Source organism: Eimeria maxima, genomic scaffold (genome assembly GCF_000499605.1).
Source record: "Eimeria maxima Weybridge genomic scaffold, Emw_scaff397, whole genome shotgun sequence".
NCBI classification, from domain to species: Eukaryota; Apicomplexa; class Conoidasida; order Eucoccidiorida; family Eimeriidae; genus Eimeria; species Eimeria maxima.
In genome coordinates, this window is record NW_013566476.1 from 1 (window position 1) to 27909 (window position 27909).

At 49.6% G+C, this 27909-nt stretch overlaps 5 protein-coding genes across 5 annotated transcripts; 3 read left to right on the plus strand and 2 right to left on the minus strand.

Moving 5' to 3' along the window:
- Positions 1–185: 185 nt before the first annotated feature.
- EMWEY_00031380 (26S proteasome regulatory ATPase subunit, putative) lies at positions 186–1494 on the minus strand (the record flags this gene model as incomplete). Its single annotated transcript, XM_013481706.1, has 4 exons — positions 186–291; positions 727–821; positions 1031–1150; positions 1371–1494. Coding segments are annotated over 4 exons (445 nt in total), but the record flags the coding sequence as incomplete, so codon positions are not given.
- A 3380-nt stretch (positions 1495–4874) lies between these two features.
- Positions 4875–13170, plus strand: EMWEY_00031390 (ABC transporter, putative; the record flags this gene model as incomplete). Its single annotated transcript, XM_013481707.1, has 14 exons — positions 4875–5361; positions 5594–6000; positions 6408–6509; positions 6620–6794; positions 6871–6927; positions 7317–7381; positions 7509–7816; positions 7968–9536; positions 9780–9974; positions 10114–10307; positions 10508–10568; positions 10963–11266; positions 11483–11872; positions 12565–13170. The coding sequence occupies 14 exons, from the start codon at positions 4875–4877 to the stop codon at positions 13168–13170; spliced, it is 4920 nt and encodes a 1639-aa protein (XP_013337161.1).
- A 793-nt stretch (positions 13171–13963) lies between these two features.
- On the minus strand, positions 13964–17652 carry EMWEY_00031400 (hypothetical protein, conserved; the record flags this gene model as incomplete). Its single annotated transcript, XM_013481708.1, has 2 exons — positions 13964–15169; positions 15274–17652. 2 exons carry the CDS (start codon positions 17650–17652, stop codon positions 13964–13966), a joined length of 3585 nt encoding a protein of 1194 aa, XP_013337162.1.
- A 2756-nt stretch (positions 17653–20408) lies between these two features.
- Positions 20409–21845, plus strand: EMWEY_00031410 (hypothetical protein, conserved; the record flags this gene model as incomplete). Its single annotated transcript, XM_013481709.1, has 3 exons — positions 20409–20739; positions 21014–21264; positions 21468–21845. The coding sequence occupies 3 exons, from the start codon at positions 20409–20411 to the stop codon at positions 21843–21845; spliced, it is 960 nt and encodes a 319-aa protein (XP_013337163.1).
- Positions 21846–23682: 1837 nt separating this feature from the next.
- Positions 23683–27694, plus strand: EMWEY_00031420 (STE kinase, putative; the record flags this gene model as incomplete). The annotated part of the gene is made up of 3 exons (XM_013481710.1): positions 23683–26591; positions 26873–27036; positions 27294–27694. The coding sequence occupies 3 exons, from the start codon at positions 23683–23685 to the stop codon at positions 27692–27694; spliced, it is 3474 nt and encodes a 1157-aa protein (XP_013337164.1).
- Positions 27695–27909: the final 215 nt, after the last annotated feature.

The window sequence follows — 27909 nt, forward strand, 5'->3', positions numbered from 1 at the left end:
TATATATATATATATATATATATTAATATATTCATACCTAGCAAGTAATGTTTTTCCTGTTCCTGGTGGTCCATAAAGAAGTACACCTTTAGGTGTTTTTATGCCAACTCTTTTGAATAATTCAGGATTAGTTAATGGTAATTCAACTACTTCCCTCATTTGTCTAATTTGTTCTGTTAATCCACCAACTTCTGAATAATGTACATTCCCTGGATCTTCATGTAACATATTAAATACTAATGGATCTACTTCCCGCTGTAGCCGACGCATTACTGTTAATGTTGTCATGTCCTATACAACAAAAAAAGGCAAAAATATATTTAATTATATTTAATTATATTTAATTATAATAAATTATATTTAGTTAATGCTTAAATATATCTGCTAGCGCGAGCCAAGGTATGAATGTATACAATTATATACATATATACATGCATATACATACATGTAAGTGTATATATACACAGAGTATAGTAGAGGATATTCAGTATGCTGCTGACTAAGTGCGCAATTATACAGAGAATAGACATCAAGAGGAAACCCTCATGTACAACCTCAGAGGCATAAAGGGAAGCGAAACCCTAAACCCTAAACCCTAAACCCTAAACGCTAGACAGCAGCATCCGCTCTACCACCAATATCACCAAAGAACGAAACCCCATGCCTTGAGTTGCATGCAGCTGAAGGCGTGGGGCTTGAGTTGCATGCAGCAGCAGGGGAACTCACCAAGGCAACGCGAGTCCCTGCAGTAAGCAGCGACTTGTCGAGCTTGGGTTTGCTGCCGACAACGTAGCGGGGTCCGCTTGATGTCTTCACGATAACTGCATATGCATGCAGCAAACAAGCGAACAACAGAAGCAGCAGCAGCAGCAGCAGCAGCAACAGTGAGTCTTCATGCGAAACGGCTCTCATGCGCCACAAAGAGCAACAGCAGCAGCATCAACATCAGCAACAGCGAGACTTCAGGCATTCACGTGTTGAACCAGCAGCAGCAGCAGCAGCAGCAGCAGCAGCAGCAGCAGGAACGCACATTTTTCGGAGTCTAGCTGTCTCAGCACCTCCCCAATGAGTTGTCCAACACCCTGCAGTGCCTTGAGATCATCTTCTGTCTTTTCATACTTTTTTGATTGAAGTTTCGTCTCCTCCCTCACTGCATGCACATATTCAACACCAGCACGAAGGGGCACATACAGGAACAGCTGAATCTCCTAGGGGCTCCACTACCGCTGCTGCTGCTGCTGTTGTTGCTACTGCGCTGCTAGGGGTGCTGGTATTGCCGGTGATGGGGTTGCTGCCACTGTTAGGGCTGCAGCAACAGCAGCAGCTGCTGCTGGAGAAACAGCAGCAAAAGCAGCTTGTGCTAAACTCACGTTTCTTGACTCTAGCAGCCCATTCTCTGTGTTCCTTGACTTTGGCTACATATGCCCGCAGGGCCCTCGCCTTCTCGTCCGATTGAGCGTTGGCCGAGGCCCCAGCACTCGGCTGGTTTGTCATGGTTGGGGGGGAGGAGAGGGGGAGAATGAAGGGGGAAGGGAGTTGCTGTCGTTGCTGTTGCTGCTAATACACCCTCCTATAGTTTAATTACAGTAATCTTGTGTTGAAACGAAAAAACGAGGCCTCCTCCAGATCGGCACTCAGCCGCCTGACACCACAGTCAAGGATTCACAGGAATGACTGAAATGAGGAGAGGGAGGAAACGGGCGCTCGATTGCCTACTACTGGAGGGTCTCTATACACCGCAGAGGCATGCACTGAAAGCGACAAAGAATCGGATTATCAGCTGAAATAGGGGAAACAGATCGCTGAGTCGGAAGTGCGAAACAGGCCTCATTCAGACAAAACCATGCAACCGCGAGGAGGCGGCCTATACTAGATCAACTTAGTGCTTCTCTCGCAGCCGACTGCTGCAGCAATAAAAGCTAAATGTTTACACATGGGGATCGTCTGAGAGAAAGATGAAAAAATGCACTGGGCTCCCTGCACCGTCAGACGCCAGCGTAGAATGGCGGAAATGGATATTCCACTCAGTTCCAAGCATCCCACGAGTTGAAACGAAAAGAAGAATTAATCCATCCAACTGAGGGATTAGGGAAGTGAACACAAGGACTGAAAATGGTGAAGGAAAGCTGCTGCTGGCGCTTTCGTTACACCGCGCTCACCTTGACGCTGGCCGGTGAACAGATCGGTAAACCCCCGATAAATCGGAAAAGTGTTTCGAATAATTACAATTCAATTGAAACATAAATGAAGAAATGCAATGAAGAATGCACAACGGGAGTTTACAGGCACAACAAACAATGGCATGCACGTCGGCTGCGTTGAGAAGCCAGCAGGGGCTGGAAGGAGATGAAGGACAGTCGACATAATTCAGTGTACAACAGAGGAAGTACTTTTATTTATAACTCTCCTGTTACGAATTTAATAACTCATTTAATCACACATCGCTAGTATAGGAACCTCTCCTCTGCTCCCCCTTGTCGGCTGGTTTCCATAATCGTAAAGTATAGCAGAGAGTCCACATATTCTGGTGTAGAGCGTGAATGCGTGTATTGTGCCTAACATAATTGTATAATATCCTTTCTTAGCGTTATTCAAGCAAGCGTGAAGCCCCTAGATTTGTTTATTTATTTCTTCGACTATCCTCCAATGCGTACGGCTTCCCTCTGCTCTGGCTGCTGTTGGCAACGCGTGGATTTCAGCGCTTAGTCGTCAAGGAAAACACATTATTGCTAGTTGACAGAAAGTGAAGGATGCCTTTATGGCATCTCAAGTCCCTTCATTCTCTCTATTATAGGGTATAATCCCTTCGGACGCTTAATGCTAATGCTATACGACACTGTCTTAAGAGTTAAGGGGTTATTCAAATATTCATCGTAAACTGAGCTTTGGCTTTCAGTATTCAAAGATTACATGGAATGTACTCCCTATTGTTCCCACGTTTTCTATTGTTGCTTCCGTTTTCTCCCTTCCCTTAGAACATGCGAAAACAGTGGCGATCTGCCCGGACAGCAAGATGTACGAAGGCAGGTTACTGGTCAAACAGCTACAAAAGGACAGCAATATAATATTAGAAAACGAGCAATCTTGGTTACACCCCCATGCACTCCAGATAGCTGACTAGCCAGCTAGCTAATTATTTACTCGACTGGCTAGCTCGTGAGCTAGTAGCTCACAAGCTATACTGTCGTTTTACAACAGGGAACAGGCGAAGAGAAACTCTAAGTATGCTCGTGAAGACGCCATTTACGATATTTGTTCTTGCTTTGTCGTTTTTTATGTCTTGTTGTTTCGCACTTTTGGTGTTATCTATCGTATATACATTAAGGGGAAAGTCATTTGGTGTAAAGTATGTGCTTGCTGTCTCCAATTTCCCAACACGAGGTGCATACTGCACCTGTTTGGCATCCTTAGATTTAAAGAGAGACAAAACAGCTAAGTCTTTGGGACCAGCAGAACGGCCTCTACTAACATCAGCAGAATCTACAGGTCATCTTAAGAAAAAAGAAATGATTTCACTTCAAGGCGCAAACTCAAGAAATACAGAAGAAGGCTTGGCTCTGTTGGCGAAGGGGATGTGCCCTAAAACTCTACGTAGAATGGAAAAGATGCCTGCCTTCGTTTCTCTTGAGCAGCCTCCGAATGTGCTATACAGCTCGAACTCGGCAGCGACTACGTAGATTCACAGATCCAGAAAGACGGTGCTCCTGAATTGCATGCACAAAAACCAGAGTTTGTAAAACCTGTTTACAAGTTTACACACTTTAATTCAACGTACATAAGGAAAAGGATATTCCAGATATATCTGAGTACCGCTACCCATCTATAGAGGATACAAACCTGCCAATTTTCTGTGCGGCATGCCTTTGGGGTGTGTCAGCTTTCGTTGCTGCAGCACGCCGTTTGCGTTCTACAGTCTCTTAAGTGTCTATAGTGGCGGCTTGGATGCTTCTATCATTCTTATTCGAGTTTTGTCCCGTATCAGAGACATGGTTCTGCTGGCTGGGTTTCGTTTATCCATAACAGAGTCATGGTTCTGCTGGTTGGGTTTATCCATAACTCTGCTGTTCCGCATTTGCACAGCTGTCTTCGAACCAGCACTTTAAGCGAGGGGTCCCAAGGCTTCTTACATGTTAGAGTTTCTACACAGTTGGGAGTGTGAAAGAAAAACGGTATTCCGGGGACATGCCCCAAATATGGTTCGTAGGCCGCTGGCTACAAGTAGGTTCTCGGACATGATTGTATGGTGCACCTAAACTGCTAAATACGAAATTCAAGATTCTTACATTTCTAATAACCACAAAAAAGCTTACTAAACCCCAAAACAGGCCTCTGGTCCCTCCTTATGAAGAAGCTGATCCAAAATAGACCTGTCTCGCCCTGGCCCGTCGTGACTCAGCGTCCCAGCAAGCCCCACGGCTTCGATGGGCACTCCTAGGTTTGCCCTAATTAAATGCATAAATGTTCCAGTTTACCTGCACTAATACATTATCTCATTCCGTTCAGTGGAAGCAGTAGCTAGAGGCTTCGCAGTTTGAACCATTGTAGTGCCGGCGCTCTATACCAATGGTCTGGCCAACTCGTCAAGGTCAGGTTCTTTTCGGCCTCATCGCAACGCTTGTCTGAAGCCTTCGCCAGTTATTAGCTCTTTTTCTTTTTGTTTAATTAGTAATGTACTGTGTTTCTGTTTCATATGGATAAACAGAAGAATATTGCTTTATTTTCCTCGTGCTCTTATTGAGGCGGCGCCCGCCGTTCTCGGCAGTCGATGACTATTTCGCTGGTGGCGGCGGAGGTTTCATTTGCTAATTCAAGAATCGCAGAGAAGCATAACGAATTTTGTTAGTTGAATACAGCCATTAAATGGATTAAAAGAGATGAAAGGACAATTTCAAGTCCAGGGAGCCCCTGGACACTCCAATAGTGGCGGCCGAGTCGGTAGCGGCGGCAGAGAAAAGCGCAAAGGAACAGAAGAAGGCAACCCGCTTCTACACCCTGCAAACAAAACTCCCGCGTCGCCTTTCGACACTGCAGGATGGTGCAGCCGTCTGCTTTTTCGTTGGCTGAATGCTGTTACTGTACGGTGTCTGTACGAGTCAGTAGATCCTCAGGAGCTGCCTCCTTTACAGAAGGCGGATATAAAGGAGATGCACCGAGGACCTCTCGATGGCTCCCTCTTGGCTGAAGAGAGGCATTACTCACGGCCATCCATCTTTAGAGCCACCCTGCGCCAGTTCTGGCGTCCCATTGTTGTTGCGATGCTGTGGACCATAGTAAAAGAGTTCTTCAGCTTCGGCAATACCCTCCTTCTTAAGGAGATCTTGAAAGAAGGGGAGGAGCCAGCACAAAGCTCTTGGAAACAAGGTAAAAAAGCCTATTCACCTCCATATTCATATTTCGCGACAGCTAACAATGCAACAAAATGCTCAGCTTCTTTCGTGTTGGCTGCAGACAGACGCCCTTCCAAGCCTCCCCCTCACTTCCCCAACGCACAGACTAAGTGGTTGCAGCAGCAACTACATCAGCCTACAGGTGTTCTTACGTAGTTCATTCGATTTAGATATGCTGGAGGTTTTTGTCATTTTTGGTTTTTCAGGGCTATTAGCGGCGGGGACCCTGTCAGCGGTTCAGCTGCTCCTCGTATGTATGGACAGCCATTTGGACTTCTACATTTGTAGGACGTCCATAAGAGTGGAGTCAGCTTTGTTGACGTCTATTTACAAGCGTTTGCTACATGGACAGAGAGCATCGGGGGCTGAAGTTGTCCTTATGAAGAGGTATACAGACGCCAGGGGGTATAGCCGGACGCTGCCGCTGCCCTTCAGCGAAGAGGAGAAAAACAACTCAGTAACTCCCGATTCAGAGGCGGAGAGCAAGAAGGGCGCCATCTTCAACATTGTGTTCGTTGATGTTCCCTCCATTGCGGAGATGGTAATGACTTCTGCTGATTTGGTCGTTCTTCCTATTCGTGTCGGCCTTGCTGCTCTTCTCTTGGCCATGCAGGTACCCGACAGAAGACGCTTTTTGCCTGTTCTTCTTCTTCTTCTGTCTAAAACTGCTATTAAATAAACAGGCAAAAGTTGTTTTGGTGTTGTATCCTCATGTAATTCATGTTGTACACAGGAACTAAAAATGCTATTAAATAAACAGGCAAAAGTTGTTTTGGTGTTGTATCCTCATGTAATTCCTGTTGTACACAGGAATGATATATATCCGTTTACAGGGCGTAGTCTAGCGTCTGGCGTAGTCTACAGATTATTGATATACATATAGATACATCTAGTTGTATATACGGCTTTTTGCAGTTGCCAGTGTGTCTTTATACATGCAAGAGGCAATTCTATTGAACTGAAGAGCTGGTGAGTTCATGCTGACTTTTTCTGGAGGGGGTTGTCTGTCTTGTTTAACAGGTTGGACTCTACTGTATTCCCGCAGTTCTTACCCTGGTGTGTATTGTTCTCTTTGCCATTGCCTTGGAGGCATACAACAGCTTCTTGAAGGTGCCTTTCATGGTGCGTCACTCTGCAGTTAGCGGGGGGGAGGCACGCAACTCTTACACAGCTCGTTTTTCTCTTCTTCTCTCAGCTGCATGCGGCACTTTGACTTGTTGCTGATTGTTCAGCATCGAGTCCGCAGCAGCAACAGGGGCAACATCAGAAAGTATAACCAGAAAACAGCATGCACATCTCGAAGCAGCAAGCAGCACATCAGCAACGATGATCGCCTGCTAAACCCACAACATGAACAATCGAAGAGCCGACCCAACCATTCTTCATCTCCCTCTAGCAGCAAGATTAGTTAGCAGAGACGACAGGGGATTGCTGCTGCCTAGCAGCAAATTGTCTCCTGCATTTCCTTCTTTTCTGTCTGCAGGCGTGCAGAGACCTCCGCGTCGGCCGCTGCCACGAGTGCCTCACAGAGCTCCGGACGGTGCGGCTGTTAGGGTGGGAGGACATAGCGGAGGATATTGTTACCAAAGAGAGAAGGCAAGAACTCAAATGGGGCTCACGAAGAATGTACCTATCGGGCATAAGCTATTGGCTTGCCGCTATTGCAGGCATGCCACTCCAGACACTCTAAGCACAGCAGCAATAACAAAATACATGACGCAGAACACAAAAAGTAGAATGACAGAGAGAAAAGCGGCCGAACGCTGCTTGGTCCTGGCTTGAAACTGGGAATGAAAGACCAGCAGTAGCTGCTGCTGTTGCCACGGAATGCAGAAATGAATCCGACTCTCCGCTGGTGTTGTTGTTGCTGCTGCCGCTGATGCTGCTATTTCTGCTGCTTTTGCGTTTGGTGTTGCTGTTGGTGTTCAGGAGCTGCAACATCCATTGGAACATTTGCTGCTTTTGCCATTCCTTTGATCCAAGGCCGCACGGGGGTACGATGAATATATGTAAAATTTATCCTGCGGTGGATGCGGAGTTAATGGTGCATGCGCATGCGTTAGAGCGAGGGTTTTCTGAATGCGCTATATATTATTATTGTTGTGCTGTTGGTGACTGCAGACACTGGGGCTCAAGGCAGAATTGGTTATCCCCATTATTCATGTTATGGATAACTTTGTGGGGCCCATGGCAGATTTGCCGTATACAATATCCACTCTTATTGAAGGCCGCATTTCCCTCAGCAGAATTCGCAGCTACATTTTCCAACCCACCGCCTCAACCTCCCAAGAAGTTGGGGAACAGACGCAACGCAAACCAGAAGAAGAACCCCTGCTTCAACGCACAGACAACAGCCAGCAGCCGCAGCAACAGCAGCAGCAACAGCAACAGCAACAGGAGTTGGTTGAAGTGACAACGAAGCTGCTTCAGTACGGTTGCTCCACGGTAGCTGTTTGTTTGATGATTCCAGTAGAGAGGTCAATGCGGTTTCTTCTTTTCCTGCTTTGTATGCATGCGGCGTGTTATTCCTTTTCTTGTTCTGTTATGTTCGCCTTCCGTTGCCATCTTTGACCTGCACAGAGCTGTCAACGACTCGGACGTAATGATCCGCTTCCTGTCTGCTTCCTTCTCCTGGCTCTCTCCTGCAGCAGCAGCAGCAGCTGCTGCCGCCGCCGCTGCTGCGGCGGCAGGAGGAACGCCGTCTGATCATCTATCTGCTGCCGTTCTTGCAGGGCAGGCTGGGGAGCGGTCATTGTCTCCCGTGCTTATTGTTCCTCCGGTTAAAGAGGGCACAGTTCGTTTGTCTTTGAATAAGATCACCCTTGATGTTAAACGGGGAGAGGTTGTTCTGCTTACAGGGCCACCGGGGAGCGGTAAAACTACTCTGGTGCATGCAGCCCTGCGTCGCGATAATCTGTTTATGACAGCAGGCGCATGCTACATCAGCGGCGATTTGGGGATGCTCAACAGCAGCAGCGGGGTGACAGCACAACAGCAGGAGACTGAACCTGCTGCTGCTACTGCTGCTGTTGCTCCACCTTTGGGGTACGTGCCTCAGGAACCTTGGTTGTTTGGTGGCACGATTCGGGAGAACATCATCTTCGGGGAGGCATATGACGAGTGGACGTACACCGCAGTGGTAGCCGCATGCGAGCTGCAGCAGGACTTCTGCAGCTGGCGAAGAGGAGATCTTCGCATAGTAGACGAAGGAGGCCTCGACCTCAGTGGGGGGCAGCGCGTGCGGCTTAACATTGCTCGGGCCGTCTACAGCTGCAAAATGCACCAACGACGCATGCAGCACTTCAAAGCAGCAGCTGTAGACAGGCTGCAAACAAAGAAACGCAAACTTGCCGATGCCATTAGTTCTGAGGTGTCTAGGCAACTCGGTGCCGCTGCTGCGGAGGTGCTGCAAGCGTTGAAATCAGAAGACGAAACAGAAAGGGACCTGCAAGGGAAAGCAGAAAGGAAGGAAGAAACTTTCGGGTGTCTGCTCTGTTTTGACGAGTGTTTCAATCATTTGGATTTAACAGTTGCAGGTCATCTCTTCAATAATCTCTTCGGACAAGACGGCCTCCTCGCTGACTCAGCTGTTTTAGTTTGCCTCAATGACAACTCGTTAATTGGACTCATGAGGCAATACGCAACACAGCAGCAGAAGCAGCAACAGCAACAACAACAGCAGCAACAACAGCAGCAACAACAGCAACAGCAACAGCAACAGCAACAGCAACAGCAACAGCAATTAACAGAAGGGGGAGCTGCTTCCTCCCCTCCTGTCCGTCGCATGCAGTTTCAGATCTGTCGGTTAGTGGACGGCCAAATAGCGTGGCAGGGAGACGCAGATAGTTTTCTAAATTTAATTTCAACAAAGAAAGAATCAAAGGAAGAAAAAGAAGAAGCGGAAGAAGGAGGAACCCTCGAAACGATTGAAAACATATTAGCTGCAGGAGATGGGGAACGTAAAGAGGCAGAAGACGGAGAGCAACAGCAAGAAGGGATTGTGCGTACACCCCGGCCACAAGCAGCAGAAACCACGGAAGAAATTAAAAGGCAGCAGATTTCTATTTTTGAGCCCCCAAGCATTCCTAGGACTCTCCCAGTGGCTGAAGAGACAGCCAGCGGACTTGTCGCGGTTTCTTCTTATTTTTGGTGCAGCAAACGGCTTCTCCCTTCTTTCCCTGCTGCCACAGCTGCAGCAAACGAAGGGTTTATGGAAGGAGCTGCAGCAGAACAAACAGCATCTCCGTCCTTAAACCCTTCAACTGCTGCAACAGCTGTCATATCTCGATCCCAAAGCCCCCCTAAGCACTAAGCTATATATGCGGTGAGAGACCTCTATCGTCTTTGTCAGTCTTCCTGTTTCTGCTGCTGCTGCATGCGTTTTTGCTGCAGGTATCTCAAGCAGACGGGGCGTTTGTTGTCTATTGTTTTTGTGCTGGTGTTGACTTTTGGCAGCGTCTCAGACGTCCTCAGCGACTTGTGGATTGCGAAATGGACAACCATTGACGATGGTACAGAGGGGGAAGAGGGAGGCAGCAGCAGTTCCCCCGCTGCTGTTCACAAGCACTTTCTTCTCGTCTTTGTTGCGTAAGTAGAAAGAATGTAGCCTGATAAGCGGCTTCTACGTGAACACGAGTGTACTCCATCTGCGTGCCAGTGCATCTATAGGCATGTGAAAGGGACTGTTGTAAGTGCTGTGGCTGTTTGGGTGTATGTACGCATGCAGCATTGTAACGATCAACATGACTTTCGAGTTAGCGGAAAAGATGATAGGAGCGGGGGGATCGATGCGAGCAGCAACAAACATTCACAAACAACTATGGAATGCTGTTTGTACTGCGCCGATGTGGTTTTATGATCATAACCCTGTAGGCCGCATTTTAAACAGATTTTCTACCGATATCTCCATCATTGATTTGGGTATACTAAGAAGAATCGGCTATTCGTTCACGGCTGCTGTATCCTGCGCACTCTCCGTAAGCAAAATAAACCTTAAAATGCAAAAAGATAAAAGGTCAAGTGCAAGCAAGAATCAACATTTACAGCCGCTTTCCTCGCGAAACCGAAACACACCGTTTCAAGCAATAGTTTAGGTGCACGTACATTCGCGTGTTGTGCAGGTGGTCGTCCTGAGCTTGGCTTGTTCTTGGGTTATTCCTGTTTGGCCTATTGTAATGTTGGGTATTTATCTTTTAATATTTCGCTATTTCCGAAGTACCTCGAGAGAAGTGCAGAGGGCAGCTCTCGTCTCCTTCTCTCCACTCTGCAGCTGCTTTAGCGAAGTATTGACAGGAAGAACTGTTATTGCTGCCTTAAAGAAGCAAAACGCCTTCTTAGAAGATATGTTGCATCACCTCGAACTCTGCCAAAGAACCAAAATAACACAATGGGGGTAAAGTATAGAAACAGTTCATCACTACGCAACCTCATAACCATATAATATATGGAAGCAACAACACAGTTCTTATAACAACACAAATTCTCTAGACAACATACTCAACGAAATATTTCCAATTGCATGCAGTTTATCCAATTGGGGCCGGGATCACTTTGCATGCGTTTATGTGTTGTTTAGGGTTAATTCTTGGGCCTCTATTCGCCTTCAGCTTCTGCTCTTTCCCCTCGTTGTTTTGAATTCCTTTTTGCCTCGTCTTTCGAGCTTTGCCGGCAGCACTGCATTTAGCTTGGGAGTCGGCGGCAGCCAGGAAGCACCTGGAGCAGCAGACGCTGCTGCTGCTGCCGCTGCTGCTGCTGCCCACAACATCGGCCTTATGGGGCTGGCTATATCTTATTCTCTGTCCATCGCTGGCGCCCTGCGGCGCTTTCTCAGCAATGTTACTTCAATGGAGAAAGATATGTGTTCTGTAGAACGTGTACAGGTGATTATTGTTTATGCATATTATGTCTAAAAAGACAATATTAATTTCTTGTTCATTTATTTCTATCTGTTGGGCCTTGTTTTCCTCGCCTCCCAGAACAGTTTGTACTATAATCTGAGGTGTATCGATAGCCCCATTTCGTACATGAACATATATGCACGTTTGAACGGTAGAGATTTCCTGTCTCTGGTCATTACTACTTGCTGTTGCGTGCAGAGCTACTTGCTAGACGCTCAAGATGTACCAGCGGGAGAAGAAGAAAGAGTATCTGAAGCAGCGGGCGAGGACGACAAAGAAACGAGGGAGATGAAAGAGGCGCCGTTTCTTCTGCTGCCAGCCCAGCGCTCAGGTGTTGAGTTAAAGAATGTAGAAGTTCGCTACCGTACGTACACCGCAGAAGATGAAGGTGCATCTAGCGATCAACGGCAGGACGCTGAAAATTTATTTGCTGTTTCTCGTGAACAGCACAAGGCGGCAGCAGCCGTCCAAGCAGAACTCCAAACTACCAGAGACTTAGAGGCCAATCAAGTAGCAACAACAGCAGCAGCAGGAGGGCATCGACCTGGCTTCCTTCTCAAGCCCAGCATAATAGATTTATCTGCCCACGTAAAACCTGGGGAAAGAATTGGAATTGTCGGGCGTACAGGAGCGGGTGCGTTTCTTACCTTAGGCTGTATAAGCAGCTGCGGTGTATAGGCAGCTTGTTATATACGATTATATGGATTTTGCACTGGATGACCCCTTCCTCGTTTACATTTCTGCTTGTTTTGCGTATATGCACACCACACCACAGGTAAATCGACTCTGCTGCAGGCGCTGTACGGCCTTGTTCCCTGTCACAAAGGAGTTATTTTAATTGATGGCGTTTCCATCAAGCAACTGCCAAGAAATACCATAAAACAAATCGTCGGAACGCTCCCCCAACGCTCCCTCGTCTTTAAAGGATGGACTGTACGAGATACCCTCGACCCCAGAGTAAACTCCACAACGTTCCTACACCCCAGATATATATGCACACGTAGATGGATGTTTACAGTGATGTGTATGCCGAAGTACATTGGTGGCTGCGTGTTTGCCTTCGCTTCCCTCCATTTATATATAGACACCTTAGTTGTTAGCTCGGGTTGGTTCCCTAATGGTGAGGATTGCCGTTCTACCTGTGCTACTTCTTCGTCTGTACAGACAGCAGCATCGCTGCATGCATGCACTGCAGAAGTATGCCTTTTTACTTCTAGACCCTAGACCATAAAGACTCTTTCATGTGAATAGTTGCAGATCTCTGCGATACTTGTGAGCAGCGGGGACACTCGGACGAGGAGATGCGGAGGGCTTTGGCTGCCGTTGGCTTGGAGGGTGTTGTACGTTCTTTGCCTGGAGGCCTTGAACTGAGTACTGTCATATGCGGTGGGAACGGCAGCGCAGGTGGTTTTCTTTCTCCTAATGCTAATAACCTCCACACTGCTCCATCAGGGACCAGCAGAGGAGCTAGAGCCCGAACTAAGGCTGAGACCCTCTCCGCTAGACAGATGCGGTATCTTGCGTTAGCTCGGCTGATATTACAGGAGGAGCAGCTGCGCGTAGTGTTGATAGACGAGCCGCCTGCTGAGGAACTGTGGGAAGAAGTAGTATCGCCCCTATCCGCAGGGGAGGAAGGCGAGGGAGGTGTTCGTACAGAGCATGGGAGTGGCATTTCGAGGGGAGGGAGGCCCATGGCTTCTATTTTGAAGGAGCACTTTAAAGAATGCTGCGTGTTCATTGTAGCGCATCATATTGCTTCCTTAAGGGGATGTGACCGCGTATGGGTGTTGGCACAGGGAAGAAAAGCAGCAGAATGCCTGCCTTCTGCAATCGACTCGGAAAGCAAATTCAACGATTTCGTCAGCAAATGCATGCAGAAAACATAGTGAACAACAAGAAAAACAACAGGAATACCGCACTGCTGGCAAAACAAAAAATGACTCTCACGCTTCAGGAAACACAACTCTGGCGAAGAAGACCCAGCGATGGCGCCTTATCTTGAAAACCATGTGTGCCGTTATTGCACTTTATGCTTATTATATTTAAATACAAATATGTTTATGTAATATTTACGGGTGTATGCGCAAACCTGGGGAAACAAACATCCTGAAGTGCCCCGTGCGTTTCCGTCCTCCAAAAGCCTCATCTTGACTCACAACCAAGTAAAAATTGTATGCAAAAATGGCAAAAAGTGCTGACCTTATTAACGAAACAGCAGCACAGCAGAACCTTTTGAATGCAATTAGACCTTGTAGACTGGTTCTTCCTTCGTGTCCACATTGTCTCTGCAAAGACTCGAACTGAGGCTTATTGTGGTACAGTCAACGCGTAAATCCATTGTTCCGTCTGAACACGACGAAAACATGAGGTTTATACATTTTTTTGTAAACAAGCACTCCTTAACTCGTTTTGATCTTCCACCTGTCCAGCTCGACATAGGGGTGCTGATTTCTGCTCCTGACGCATAATTATTGCGTGGATTAAACGAGGAAAATGAAGGTCAAGCTGCTGCAACAAGCAACAGCAGCAGCAGAAGCCTTCTTTCCCCGCAGCATTTGGTCCAAATAAAACAAAACGAAAGACCAAAAAGTCAACTAAATATCTCAAATTTAGGTTACGTTTACACTTAACGGTGAATACTAAAGCCGGCAAACTGTAGCCGTTGCTTTCCTGCCGCCTTCAGACGGCAGTTGCCTTTGAGGTGGCAGAAATAAGCGGCATGGAAGGCACTGCCTCCTCCTGTTTCTGTTTTCTCTCCGCCGCTAATACCGCCTCAATCTCTGATTCAGTCAAAAGAATGCTGTTCCCTTCACCAGTGCCCTCCAGGACAGCCCCTTGGGGCCCTCCCCTCTGCTGCGCGTTGTGAATGCAGCGGGTTGCTGCGCATGCAACTATTTCGTCGAAAAAACCGTCTACGACGGATGCGTCTTCCGTCTGTACATAGACCCGAACAGCAGCGGCAGCTGCTGCGGAGTCGACTTGCAATTGTTGCAGTTGCTGCGGGTTGAAGTAGCAGCAGCCCCTGACAAACTCCAACACCGCCCTTGCCACGATGCGAAAGAGAGCCATTAATGCCTTTCCTCTGCTGAAGGGTACAGCAGCAAAAACCCTCTGCTTCCGAGCAAACAGGCGCTCCATCTCCACCTCTATGGGGCTCCGGCGACGCCCCAGAGGACGACCCAGACGACGGTGCTGCTGGTGCTGCTGCTGCAGGTGTTGCTGCTGCACAGCCTGGCTTCCCGAAGAACCCAAATGAGGCCCAGCAGTAGCAACTGCTGCTGCTGGTGCGCCTGATGTTGCTGACGCTGCAGCCGACTGGGAGGATTCGTTCATAAGGAGCGACAACTCCTGATTGCAACTGTCGAGAGCCTTGAGGAGGGGGGAGAAGCACCCACTAGTGCCTGCAGGGAGTTTGCTGTTGCAGTCGTTGTTTTTGTTGCTTCTGCTCAGCTGTTGCAAGTATTGTGCAGCTAAACAAGTCACGGTGGCCTGCACTGCTTCCTGGCCCCTGCAGAAGACAAATGACGTCATTAAACTCTGGACAGCCGCCCGCAGACGCACAACCGCAGGCAGTCGTCGAGGAGGAGGAGGAGCAGCAGCAGCGGAAGAAACCGCCTGTTCTGTGTGGAGAGAAGACGCTCCACTGCAAGCATTGCGGTTACTACTAGTACAGCTGCTACTACTACTGCTGCTGCCTAGCCATCCCGCTTCAAGGGAAGGGAAGAGCTCGGAGCCTATTGCCTCCAACTTGGGGAGCCCGATCTGAAGGAGGCTCCGCCCAATGCGTGCGTACACAAGTAGCACGACGGGAAACAGCTGTCCCTCTTCAGCTACAGGGCGTTTGCCTTCTCTGCATGCAAGCGCAGCCCTCAGCGTCGCCTCCACCTGTACATACATAACAAACGCAAGCAACACTGAACGACGAACGCCAAGAAACGAAGATGAGGGAGCTGCAAGTGCTTGCTACCCGCTCATTCCCACAGACATACCTGCATCTTTAGCCAGAGCTCTTCTTGCTGCTGCTCCTGGTGTAGGTGCTGCTGCTGTTGCTGCTGTAGCTCTGTTGGAGCAGCAGCCTCAACACCAAGTGCATCTCTTAAGACTTCCTCAAATCCGCTAAAGGCAGCGGGGGTGCTTCGTGTCAACTGCACGACGCGGCGGACAAACAACTCAAATAAACCCTCAACCCAAGGGATGATTTGCCGCCTCACGAGGGCGTCAGCTTCTGCGGGTGTTGCTGCTGCTGCTTCTGCTGCTCCCTGCAGCAGCTGCTGCGCGTCGGTTAAGGCCACACAACCCTCAACAACTATAGACTGTGCGGCTGAATGCTGCTGTGCCAAGACAGCTGAAAGCTCGTCAGCAGTCAATATAGCAGCGGACCCACTTCTGCCGTCCTCCTGTTGCTGCTGTTGTTGCTGCCTCTGTATTACAGCTGCAGTGGCGTCGAGGAGTTCCTGCGTGACGTTTGCGTATGCGCGTTTGAATGCGAGTGCTGCGGCCTGTAAAATGATCTTCCGCTGGGCCCCTTTAGCCGCTGCTACTGCTTTCTGCCGCAGCTGTTGCGGCAAGACAGTGTCGAAGCAGCGTGCAAATGCTGTAGCTAGTGAAGACGTACCCCGGACTGCTGCTGCTGCTGCTGGCACTGTGGAGGCCATCAGAGCTGATAGAGGAGCGAAGGCGGCTTCAATTAAAGAACACATAAATGAACTGACACTTCGAGCCCCTTCCACCTCTAACCCCCCAAACTCACACTTCTCAGCTGCGTCTACAGCTGAACGCACGCGACGCAGAGTAGCCGGTTCCGTCTCCTCTTCCTGATGCTTTGGTGGCGTGTTGCTGCTGCCCTTGTCAGCTTGAATGACCGAAATGAACTTCAAAATGAACAGTAGATCCTTCATTGCCTCTCCTACAACCTCCACATACTGTATAGACACCCGACGGCAGGCCGCCTCCAACGCCAAATCTGCTGAAGCAGCTCTCCCTCTTTTCCCTTCAGGGCGAGAGGAAGCAACGCTAATGGAAGCTGCTGCTTCCCCCGCCTCGCCAGTCGCAGCAGCAGCAGGCACAGTAGCAGCAGCATCAGGTTCGTCTTTAGCGAAGCAGCGGTCTAAGACCACAAACGCTGCATGCCGCCGGCCACGCTGAAATAGCCGCAGCAGTTCCTGAGGATCTTGTCCATTTTTTAGCAGCAGCCGCAGCACTCTCGACGCATCTGCAGCGCTCATCGGCTGGTTCTGCTGCTGCGGTTGCTGCGTTGGGAAGTTTTTGTACACCTGCGACCGTCTGGTTCTGTTCTCCTCTATACCCGCCAGGCGGTGTTTCATTGTTTCTTCGGGGGCATCTAGCTGCTGCTTTAGCAGCTGCACTGCGTACTTACATACGTTGTCTGCATCGTTCTTTATAAGCAGCAGCCGCTGCAGATGTGGCGAGGCGATTTTTTGCTCAGCAAGAAAGAGGCGAGAGTGTTCGTACAGCTGAAGGGCCGTCTCCGGATTTCCTGCTTCGAGGTGATCCCGCAGCAGCTGCGGGAGGGAAGAGAGGATCTGCAGTTGCTCCAGCAGCTGTCGAAACGCAACCAGTTCTTCAATACCTGCAGCTCGTGCATGCACGGAGTCCATGAGTTTTTTGCTGCTGCCTTCAATGAAGGCTACTTGCGATGCTAACGATTCCAGCTGACCTTCCACCTGGGACATCACATCTCGCGCGTTCCGGACTGTATCTGTGGCATTTAAAAACTTGGTATAGTTTTCATACACCAAAGTATGGATGTCTTGTTCAAGCACCTGGACCTCTGCCTCCAGCTCATTCACAAGGCGCAGCAGCTGCTGCAACGTGCATCGCTCAACAGCCGCAGAGAAAAATGCATGCATATCGAAGGAGGGAGAATTAAGATCCAACGATGCAGGCGTAGAGGAGCTGCCAGAAGCCCCAGAGGAGGAGCTAGACGAGCCAGGGGGCCCCCCACTCACAACAGCGGCAACAGACTGAGGGACAGCAGACATGTCGTTCAGAAACTGCAACGCACTCTTAAATGCCCCACCAGCAGTTATCTGTGCATATACACCTGAAGCGATCCCCTTCTGCTTTCCTTCCAACTCTGCTTCTTTAGGCTTGCAGCCAACAGCCGGATCTTGAGTTTCACCCCGCTGGTGTTGGCCTTGCACGTCGGTTTCTCTCTTATCTGCCTTCCCAGGAGACCCTTCAGAGGATGCATCGGGCTCAGATATTTCTTCTAAGTCATAATATGCATTCAACATTTGCTGAACTCTGCTGCGGGGTCGCCCAAGAGTGCTCGACCCCCCAGCAGGTGTAGCTGGGGGGGCCCCAGATGGGGCCCCCAGGGCATCCCCCGCTGTAGTTGAGTTCATTCTGAGGTGGTATTGAAGTTTTGCAGCCGCATATGAGTCACTGGTAGTTGAAATGATGCATTGTATGCTGCTTTGCAGAACGAAAACACCCTTGCTGCTGTGTCGTGCTTGCAGGTTGGGCGCGGGAGTGAACGGCGCTTCTGGGGAGAAAATGGCATTTGAAACTAAAGGCAACGGGAGAAGCTCAAAACAAAATCAGAAAAAAGGAATTGTGGTGGATAAAGTTGAAGACAGAGGATGGAGGCGACGCCGACAGTCAACAAGGCACAGAAAGACAGCTGGGGCTGACTGCGTGCATACAATAGAGCAGGGAAAAATGGCGGAGGGGATTTATCTCTAATTTGTAAATAATCAGCTCTCTTAAATATATTTTGTGTCTTTCATTTCACGCACATTTATTTTTCTCGGGCCTGGTTAATGCTACTCATCAAATGGACGTTTGGTATTTGGCAGTGAGCCGAGTTGTCTGATGGAAGGAATGATCAAGAATTGCAACTAAACCTAGGGCTCCAATTCCATCTGTTTATTAAACAGTTTATCATACAATTTTATGTGATGTATTTCCGTTGAAAATTAAGGACAATAAGTTAGCGAGTATCACACCGAAAGCAGCATGCTACAGAATGTGCACGGCCGATGGAACTCCAGGCCTCCGTCCCTAACTGCAAGAAAAGCAGGAACTTTCAGCAATGACTCCGACATATTTTTCCAGTAATATATACGCATGATTACGATATAGAATAACATTAACTGCTGAGAACATCTTACTGCTTCGCCGGCATCTCCCAGTGTACCAAAGTCTGCCCAAATTTAGTGCTATAAGCGTATTTCTATTTACATGCAGGTTTGATAGTGGGGCGAGGGATTCTTTTTGGCAATTACTCACCATGTTAAGGAACTGTTAGAAAGCTGTCTACAGTTTTCGTGCATGCGCCACTGGGGTTTTGCTGGGCTGTGCTAGGAGTGTGTGTGGTGTTGCATGCCATAATAAAAGCTAATGCCTTTTGTTTCTTCTTCGCATCATAATTAGGCACAGGCCTTTGACGCATTGTGCAGATATGAGACGAGGGCAGGTTCTGCGGTGAGTTACTGCTTTCTTCTTTGTTGCAGCTCTTGCTGGCAATCAGCCCCTCCACTAGCAAGCATGGCATGTCAACAAACCCTTCTGCCGCATGCACAAACACTGTAGACAATTATTAAGTATTTCAAATTTGACCCAGTAGCTAGCATGTACGCAGGCGAAAATACATTTAACTCCAACGTCCGATAGACCCTGTGGTACCGCGAGAAGGATGCAAAAAGTCTGGTCAGGCTTAGAAAAGGTAAACCTCTTCGATGGCTTTTTAAAGCCCCTCTTGCAATTAACAGAAGAACAGTCTTGTCTTTCTAAGGAAAAAATGTGTATGAAATGAGACTCCCATGTATGCTGGCGTTCTTGTCGTGTACTCCCCAGTGACAGAAACACATTGTTGATGCTCCTACAAAGTCATCTTTGATTTGAAGAATCTAGTGCAAGGAATCGAGTATGGAAGAGATGAGAAGAATTAAACACAAACAAGAATCACATCATGGTGGGGACCACATACCTTAGGCATCATTAGCGTAAGAGATGAAGGACAAACAGGCTAATAAACAGACATACGCCCCGGCAAAAACACACCCAGCCAAAGGAGTACACAAAGACAGGAACCTCAAATACAAGCAATCCAAGGTAAAGAACATAGATATAAACGAATCCAAAAGCATACGAGGGCGGAAATGCAGATATACACTGTCAAAGGCATGCACACACACGCCACAAACACTCGAGGACAAAGCACAAACAGCGGTCGAACTATGACCCATATTTAAAGAGTCAAGAGGTGTTGTGGTCAGGCTGTTTAGTCTAGGGGTATGATTCTCGCTTCGGGTGCGAGAGGTCCCGGGTTCGAATCCCGGAACAGCCCGTTTACCCCACCAATGGCCAGGGGTGAGGCAGGGGTGTTTCTTTTAAAGTCGAATGCAGATGAAGTGTTTTGAGCAGGAACAAAAGGAACCTCTTTAAGATGATCAACTGAATAACCTGTGAATGATCATCCATACAACCTGTATTGAATTAACAACGAAAAAGAGCAGGTGAACCCCGCAGCAACCGCTGGACCTAAGAAGAAAACGGCCGGCCGGTGTGCTATGTGCCCTCGTGTCCGCGTGTTCAAAGCATCGGCGAATCATGTGTAGTGCCAATTACAAACTTTTGTCCCTCTAAGCATTTAATTTAAAAACAAAATGAAAGGATTAAGGCGAAGTTGTTTCAAATGACATAAGGGGCGTCAGAATGCTCGCGGCCGACCACAGTTGGGGCTGGAAAGTGAGCGTTCGTCGTTTACCGACTGCCAATACACCGCAGGTCGTTGAAAGGACGCACGTGTAAACCCCGACAAAACCGTCTGTAGCATTAGTAAATTAACCAAATCGACAAAATACAGTTTACCCCCTCTCTCCTTTGCTTGAGGTGGCACACTCAAAGGCGTACACTTTGATGGGGTGTGTACACAAGAGGGAGTGGTTATTTTCTTTTTGCCTGTAGCTGCGTGAGTCGCGGATATTCGTCGTAGAATTTTTGCGGACATTCTTTTGGGGAGGGGAAGGGAACTAGTCTTTGGCGTTCTTCGTGTGGTGTCATTTTTAAACCGCTGTTGCTTTATTTTTGACTTCGGCCGGAGTCGGTTTGCGGAGCTACTGAGCTTATTGTCTTATTGTCCCTATCCTGCGCCGAAATGAGTGGCTCTGAGGAAGAAGGCATTCAGACGGAGTCCCGCAGTCCGATTAGGGCTCAGCGGACCCCGTCTTCTCTCGCAGAGAGCAGCAGCAACAGCAACACAGGTCGTGAGAAACTCACATCTTCCCAGCGTATTTGCCAGCTCCTGCTAGAACGTCACGGCAGCAGAATAACTCAGCTTCTGCTGCAGAATGAAGAAGGGAAGCAGCTGCTAAGGGCATTTCTCGCTCTGTCTTTCAGCCCTGCCGCACAAGAAGGCGGCAACTGTCTCGTTCGTATCATTGAGAGGGACCCTGAATCTCTCTTGCCACTTTTGCTCAAGAAATCAGGTACGTAAATTATTTTGCCGCAGACTCAAGTGTTTAAAAATCGGAAGGAATAGGTGGAGCACTTCATCTAGAGTGATCATGTGTTACATTGAACAAGGCATCAAATATCGGGGTAGAACATTTCGCGGGGGCACAATGTCGAAGTGCATTCCTCCATCGTGTCTCTCCTGCAGGATCTTCTCAGTCTTTCCATTCTACGAAATTTTATTATTGTTGGATTGGTGTGTTGGCCTGTTTGATAGTATATTCTTGTTTCGCATCTACTGTGCTGCAGGCGAGAAGAGCGTGGCACGAGGGCTGGCGGTGTGCCTGCTGCGAGGAGTATCGAATGCAACAGCAGAAGACCTCAAGCCGGTCGTGGCAGCACTGTCTGAGGCCATTCTGGAGCCTTTGGGGGAACAAGCGGAGGCGCAGAAGCCTGCAGGAGGTACAGAAGAGAGCAGCCCCTCGGCGGATCTGATTGCTGGTGCTGATGATGATGATGGGACTGACAAGAGGCCTGATGAGCAAGCGGCTGGTGGAGAGGTCCGATTGACTTCTCCCTTTGTTGCATGGAAATTGTCTTGTTTTCCTATCAAGAGTTGTGCTGTGGACTGGAATTATTTTGAATTATTATTTAGCAGGAGAAAAGCAGCACATTGGGGAAGGACACTGTTCGTGTGTTGTCAGCTCGAGTGTAAACACCCCCATGCGTAGTTGGATTTCTTGTGCTGCTTTGATGTTTGCAGGAGCTTTTAAGACGGCCGTCTCGCGTGCAGGAGCTTATCCGAGAGCAGCAACGGAGGTGTCAACAACAGCAGCAGCAGCAACAGTTGCTGCGGCAGCGCAGCAGCTTCGTGCGGGATTCTGCAGAGGGATCTCGAGCGTCGCGGGATACAGACGAGGGGAAGTCACGAAAGCTGCATGAGAGGCTCTTGATTGAAGCCCTCATCTTTGCTACCAGTGAGACCTCTTCACCTGAAGCAGCGGAGCTGTGTGAAAAACTTGTAGACTTCTCCCCTGGAGTTTTAACACGAGTAATCAAAATCGAAGTATCGAGAAATGCAGCAGAACCCCCAGCCACATCCCCCACTGCAGCAGGCTCAGGCGCAGCCGAAACCTCTTAGACGGCAGCCACTCCTTTTTAACAGCAGTAGCCGCGTTTTAACAGCAGCAGTTTCTTATTTACAGAAGCGGCACCTTACAGCAAAAGTAGGGATGGTGGCAGTACGAAGCCCACTAACGGCCTCCTGAGTTCGGGGAGGATTACATTTTGTTTTAACAGAAAGGAGAAGCGCTTTGCTGCAGACTAAACTGATGAGCTTTTGTGTAAACGAACCCTGTGCGTTCGCTGCGATATGGTGGTGATGAGCCCGCCTTTTAGTCGTTTTTCTTCCCCTATGCTGCTGCAGTTGTGCTTCCAGTGGGGGCTTATTTGAATATATATGGTCGGATAAAACGAGACAAAAGCACGAAATAGCAGCACAACTGTGCAGTCCGACGTTTCTATGCAGCCAACTGACGCAGGTGTCTTTCGCTGCCCTTTCTAGGAGAGTATTTCAGATTGAGAAAGCGTAGTAATTGCAGTGATTGCTGTGGGAGCACAGTTGTAGTTGCTTAGTGTTCAGAAGGTACTTCACAGGCACTTCTGTTATCGTTAGCGGTAACAGTCTGCTGTCGAATAGCCTGCCCGATGTTGGAAAGTCTGTCTAAAGTGGGCACACGAATTCTTAGTCAGCTCTAGAACACAGACGGTACTCAAGATGAAGCTCTCAACACTTCTCTACACTCTCTGTATAAAGAGTGAAGGGCGCTCGCTTGCGCACAAGCTGGGCAGATGTGCGCCTTGGGCTGCAAGGACGCAAGGCAGGCCAGCTCTTCTCCCGCAGCTCCAGGTGCTTGAGATGCTTGGCTCAGGACTCCCGGGTAAAGGGGAGGGAGGCCAGTTGTTGCATTTACGGAACTCTCATCGTGAGTATTTTGGCTCCACTGCAGCGCAGAAGTGTCCTCGGATAATATAAGGTAGCAGCGCTATCTCTGATCCGCCGGGGCGGCGCTGAAGACATTTTCCAGAAAACTCTCCAGTGCCTGTTGGTTGAGAGAATTATACTGAAATGCTCTGCAGGAAGGAAGATGTCGCTAGAACAGTGCGGCTTCTGGTTAATGAATTCTTTGCTTTATGCTCCGGAAACCGACATTGTAGCGAGGTGTGCGATGCCTTCTTTAGCTCTCTAGCCAGATATTCGCATAAGTCAATCCTCAGAAAAGCGGAACGAAACAAGATCTGCTTGAAGGACATCTGCAGTCGACCACACTGGGCGCTACAGATCCTCGCCCGCATCGGTGGTATGCTGTTGGTTATATCTTCTCCCCCTGGCTGCAAGCCGCTTCGACCTTCTTGGTCTAACTTCAGAGGAAGTTGAAGAAAACCAAATGGAATTGTATTTTTCAAAAGATATTTAACATCAAGTTTCGACTGAACCGGTAGGAGTGACCGCCGGGCTGTCGCCAGCGGCCCACGAGGCGCCTCGTTTCTGAGAGCACATGCAGTGAACACGGAGGCTGTTTATCTGTAAATATTGTGTTGAAGTCGTTCAGAGGGAATATTTAAGGAAAACTCATGCTGCTTCACCCCAAACAAATTCTAGATGTTGCTGCGTGCAAAGATATACGGAAGTGAAAGCTGAACGAACCAGCCGCGGTGTACCTTCTTGAGGGCGGTGCACTCCGTTTCCGTCTTTCACAGTTTTTCTCACATCTTCGTCTCACGTGTTTATGCAGGATTCGGCACTTCGGCTTCAGCAATCTTTCGCCTTGCATGTGCAGCTCACGTGAACATGCTGTTTGCTGCTTGCAAGAGCCGTCGGTTTAAGCTGGCTTTCCCTTCCTGTCCTGATGCCTGGGGCTTCTTCAGTTCCCCCCTCGCCTTTAGCTGTGGGTGCGTAAAGGCGTTCAGACAGAGAAATGGACACCTGCACCCCAGAGCCTCAACGGTCAGCCAGCGGCACTGAAGGCCCCACCTCCCCCGCTGCCGACGCTGCCGGGCGACCCCACCAACTCAGGGGGAGCAGTAGAAGTTTCAGTGCACCCAACGTGTCGCAGCCGCATGCATTTCGCAGCGCCTTCATTTCGCAAGTTGGGACCCCCCTCTGGCGCTCTCTTCGGCGTTCCCGCGGGGGCCAAAAGGAAGAGCCGAACCGTAGAGATACCTCTTCTCTCAATTCTTATGAAGCAAATGGGGCCTCAAACAGGCATCACTCATTACCTGTGGACTGCTCCATGCACAGCGAACACGCCTCCGGCTGCCAAGGGTCCAGTTTAGTACCGTGCAGCGGTGCCGTCTCGACTCCTCCAACGGTTGGAGCAGTAGCGACAGCACCTAGTGGGGCAACAGCTAGGGCCCAGTCTGCACCTCATGGGTGCTCTTCGGGCTCTACCTCTTACCGCTGCAGGCGCAGCAGACTTCCTGTCATTTCCTTGCCAAGTAAATTAAGGCAGCTATCCTTTTCTGCGTTTCTCCGTGGCTCTTCGACAAGTCGCCAAAGCAATGGCAACTCCGCAGCCCATTCAAAGGGGACTCGCAGCTCGTCAGCTGAACCTGCTGTGTACGTACAGCACAGCGAAGCAAGTCGCACTGAAGGGGGATCAACGAGCAAGAGGCGGCAGGCTAGCGCTCCAGGGCCGCCGTCTGCTTTTTCCCAACAGCAATTGCAGCAGAAGCCGCCATTGCGTTTAAGAGGGAGGCTGCTGCCATTCAATGTTTTCACTTCCTCCCCTACTGCCGCCGATGAGCCTTCTTCTCCTGCAAGAGCTGTTTCTGCTCCGGCAGAGGCAGCTGTTTCTGTTCCAACCTCAGCAACTGTTCCAGAGGCAGCAGCAGCAGCTACAAAAGTAGCAGCGTCTGACCCTGCTGCTAACTATGCTGCTGCTGTGACAGGTGTTCTGTCTGCTACAGCAGGAGGAGCTGCTCTTGATGGTGCGAGTGCTGCAGCAGTCCCTGCCTTCGTCGTCGACGTTGCAGGAGCCGCTGATGCAGCGGTTCCTGCTGCAGCTACTCCTGCGGCTTCAGGAGGTGAAGCCAAAGCCCCGGACTCTGCGAGATCATTTTGTCAGGAGAATTTCCGCTACGACTTTCAGCTGTCTCTGCCTGCGGTGGTTGAAGATGCTGCAACAACACATGCGGTGCCTTCTACTCTGCACCGGCGCGCCTCATGTCCGGCGCTCTTCAGCAGAGGGGTTCCTCTGGCTACCAGTGGAGCGGCTGCTAAAGCTGCACGCAGCAGTGGCCAGCAGCCAGTGGCTTCTGCTGCTGCTGCTGCTGCGTCCTCGCTGAGCAGCAGTGCTGCTCCATCTCGAGAGAGCAGCAGAGGTGGGCTTCAAGGCTCGAGGCCACCTTCTGGCTCACAGCAGCAGCTGCTGCTTTCTGCCCCCCCAGGCGGTTTTGCAGCTGGCCAGAAGACCAACACCCACATTTCCTCTGAGCGGCGCCTCAGCTCCTCCTCCCCTTCCCTCAACTATGAGCACGTCATTTCTGTACGAAGCTGTCTGAGAGGCTCCCTCGGGAGTCTCCGACAGAGGGCCCCCCCAGGAGCTTCTCCGAGGCCTCTGATGGTGCGGCCAGAGGAACCTTTGCTTTTGAGCGGTGCTGCGTCTTTACCTTTAAGCAGCAGCCAACGCAGCGTGTACAGTGCAGCGTCCTTGCGGCTTCCAGGAGGCAGCGTGAGTGGGGGAGAGGGGAGTTCTCGTTCAGAGATGGAAGCAGGCACAGCCGCTGCCGCCGCAGCAGCAGCAGCAGGGAGCCGAGAGAACCAGACGGACTTGGGTGTGGGCCTTTGCTACCCTCAAGCCCTTAGTAAACCCCCTGAAGAACGGCTAGGGGGAAAGGGGGTAGAGGCGTTTGTTCAAGGGGTTGAAAAATGTTTAGCAAAGATCGTTAGCAGCTTTCCACCTGGCTGTGAACTCCACAATGGATTTGGCAGACTGCAGGAGGACACAGAGGGCACAGACCCTCTGCTTCTGCTGCAAAACGTTTGCAAACAAACCAACAGCAGTAGGAAAAGCATCAGTAACAGAGGAGCGGGTTCTGAAGGTGAACCGGAAGAGCCGATGGATATCACGCGCACACACTCTGCACCCACAGGAGCTGCGGCAGCAGCTGACAGTGATGCGGATGCTGCTGTGGATGCTGGTAGAGATGCTTCATTACCTGCAAATGACGGCCGGCGACACACCTCCCGACATGTGGCTAGCGAGGCGGCAATCAACGATCTCCTTCCCTTGGATGCAACTCCTCGAGAAATAGCAACGGGAGAATCAGCAAGTGGAGTTGGGTCAGCAACAGCAATAGCAAGGTTAAGGGAGGGCAGATCAGAGGCGGCTGCGCAAGCGAGTTGTTTTTACTCCATAGAGGAGGTCGTGGGGCGCGGGGCCCACGGCGCGGTATTTAGGGCGAAGCGATTTACAAAGACTTCCAAGCCAGAGAGCGCTTCGGGTGTATCTACAGCTGGTGTGTCTTCTGGCGCATCTGCAGCTTCTGAGGGGAGCCCTTCCGGTGGGGCTGATGAGGGTACGAGTGTGGAGATGGAAGAAGTGGAAGAGGACCAGGTGGCTTTGAAGATAATAGACATAGAGGGAGCGCTGCAAGCGCAGTGCACAGACCGCAGCGGGAGGGTTCGATATTTAAAGCGTGTGCTGGCTGAGGCGAAGGCTTTGTCGCAACTTGAGCACGAGAATGTCGTCAAGTTTTATGAGGCATTTCAGTGGCCTCCCTCGTATGTTGTTTTCGTTACGGAATTCCTGCCTGGAGGCTCCCTCAGAGACCTCTACAAATCTGCCGGACCTCTTCCTGAGCATATCATTGCAAATGTGCTCAAGTATGCCTGCTGCTGCTGCTGCTGAGCCTGCTGATGTTGCTGCCAGTGTTACTGGGGTTGTTGTGGCTGCCGCGCTCACCGATCTTGCTGACATTGCTGCTGATGCTGCTGAGTATACATTTATACAGCCGATTCCTTTTGTTCGTTTTTCCTCTCCTGGCCCATGTGCCACCCTTTATCCCATGTCTCTTCTCTTGTTATTCCTTCATCAGTCCTTCCTTGCATGGGTGCAAACACGCACGCATATTATACCATCTGGTTGTGTTTGGGTGTGCCTTCAGGGATGTGGTGGCGGCTTTGGCGTATTTGCATGAGCGTAAGGTGGGGGCAGACGGGAAAGTAGAGAAAGAGGTTTGCATACACCGCGATGTAAAGGCAGCAAACATCCTCCTCACCGAATCAGGAAGGGCCAAATTAATTGACTTTGGAATTTCTATCATGAGCGGTGAGAGCCTCTACTTCGTGCTTTATCTCACTTGCAGCCCTCGGATGTACTTAAAGTGTCTTGTCTTTTTTATTGTTTCCGTCTGAATACTGACACAATATACAGATGGCAGAGAAAGGGAAGCAGATGTACACACTCTTTGTGGCTCCCTTCTGACGGCCTTGGATTAGTGTTGATGCTGTTTTAGGGTAGAATCTGTTCATCTGCTGTAGAATTAGTGCATGTGCCAGTTTTGATTTGTGTACGAAGCATAGCAGGCAAAAATGCCCTTCCTGAGTGTCTCTGGCATGCAGACAAAGACGACGAGTTCGCAGGAACCCCTCAATGGATGGCTCCCGAAGTGGCAGTTACCTATTTCCGCCGTCTCTGGAAATCGGGTTTGAAACCACATGTACCAGCAGCAGCAGAATGTGCAACAGGAGGAGCAGCCGCAGGAGCAGCAGGAGCTGAAAGTAGAGAGGGAGGAAATGGTTCCGACAGAGGAGCAGAACGCATAGAGCAAATGGCTAGAAGAGAAGAAACAAAAGCATACGGCACGCCAGTCGATATCTGGTCGTTAGGCATCACAGCCTTCGAACTCGCGATGGGACGCTTGCCTTGGCCTAGCAGACTCAAATTAGAAAAGGTGCTGCCTTCAACGCTTGCATGTCTAAGTTAATGCAAGCAGTGTTCTTAGACAAAGCCAATGCCTGTAATCGTTGACGGCATGAAGCACAGACATTGAAAATCTTAAACACCTTGCATACAGATAGCCCAACAAATCCGCTCGATCCCCTCGTAGAGTTGTTGCTGGTTGCTGCACTGCAGTTACGTCTTTCTGCTGCTGCTCCTTTTGTTCTGTGCTGCCGTTGCTGCAGCTGCGTCCGCTGCTGC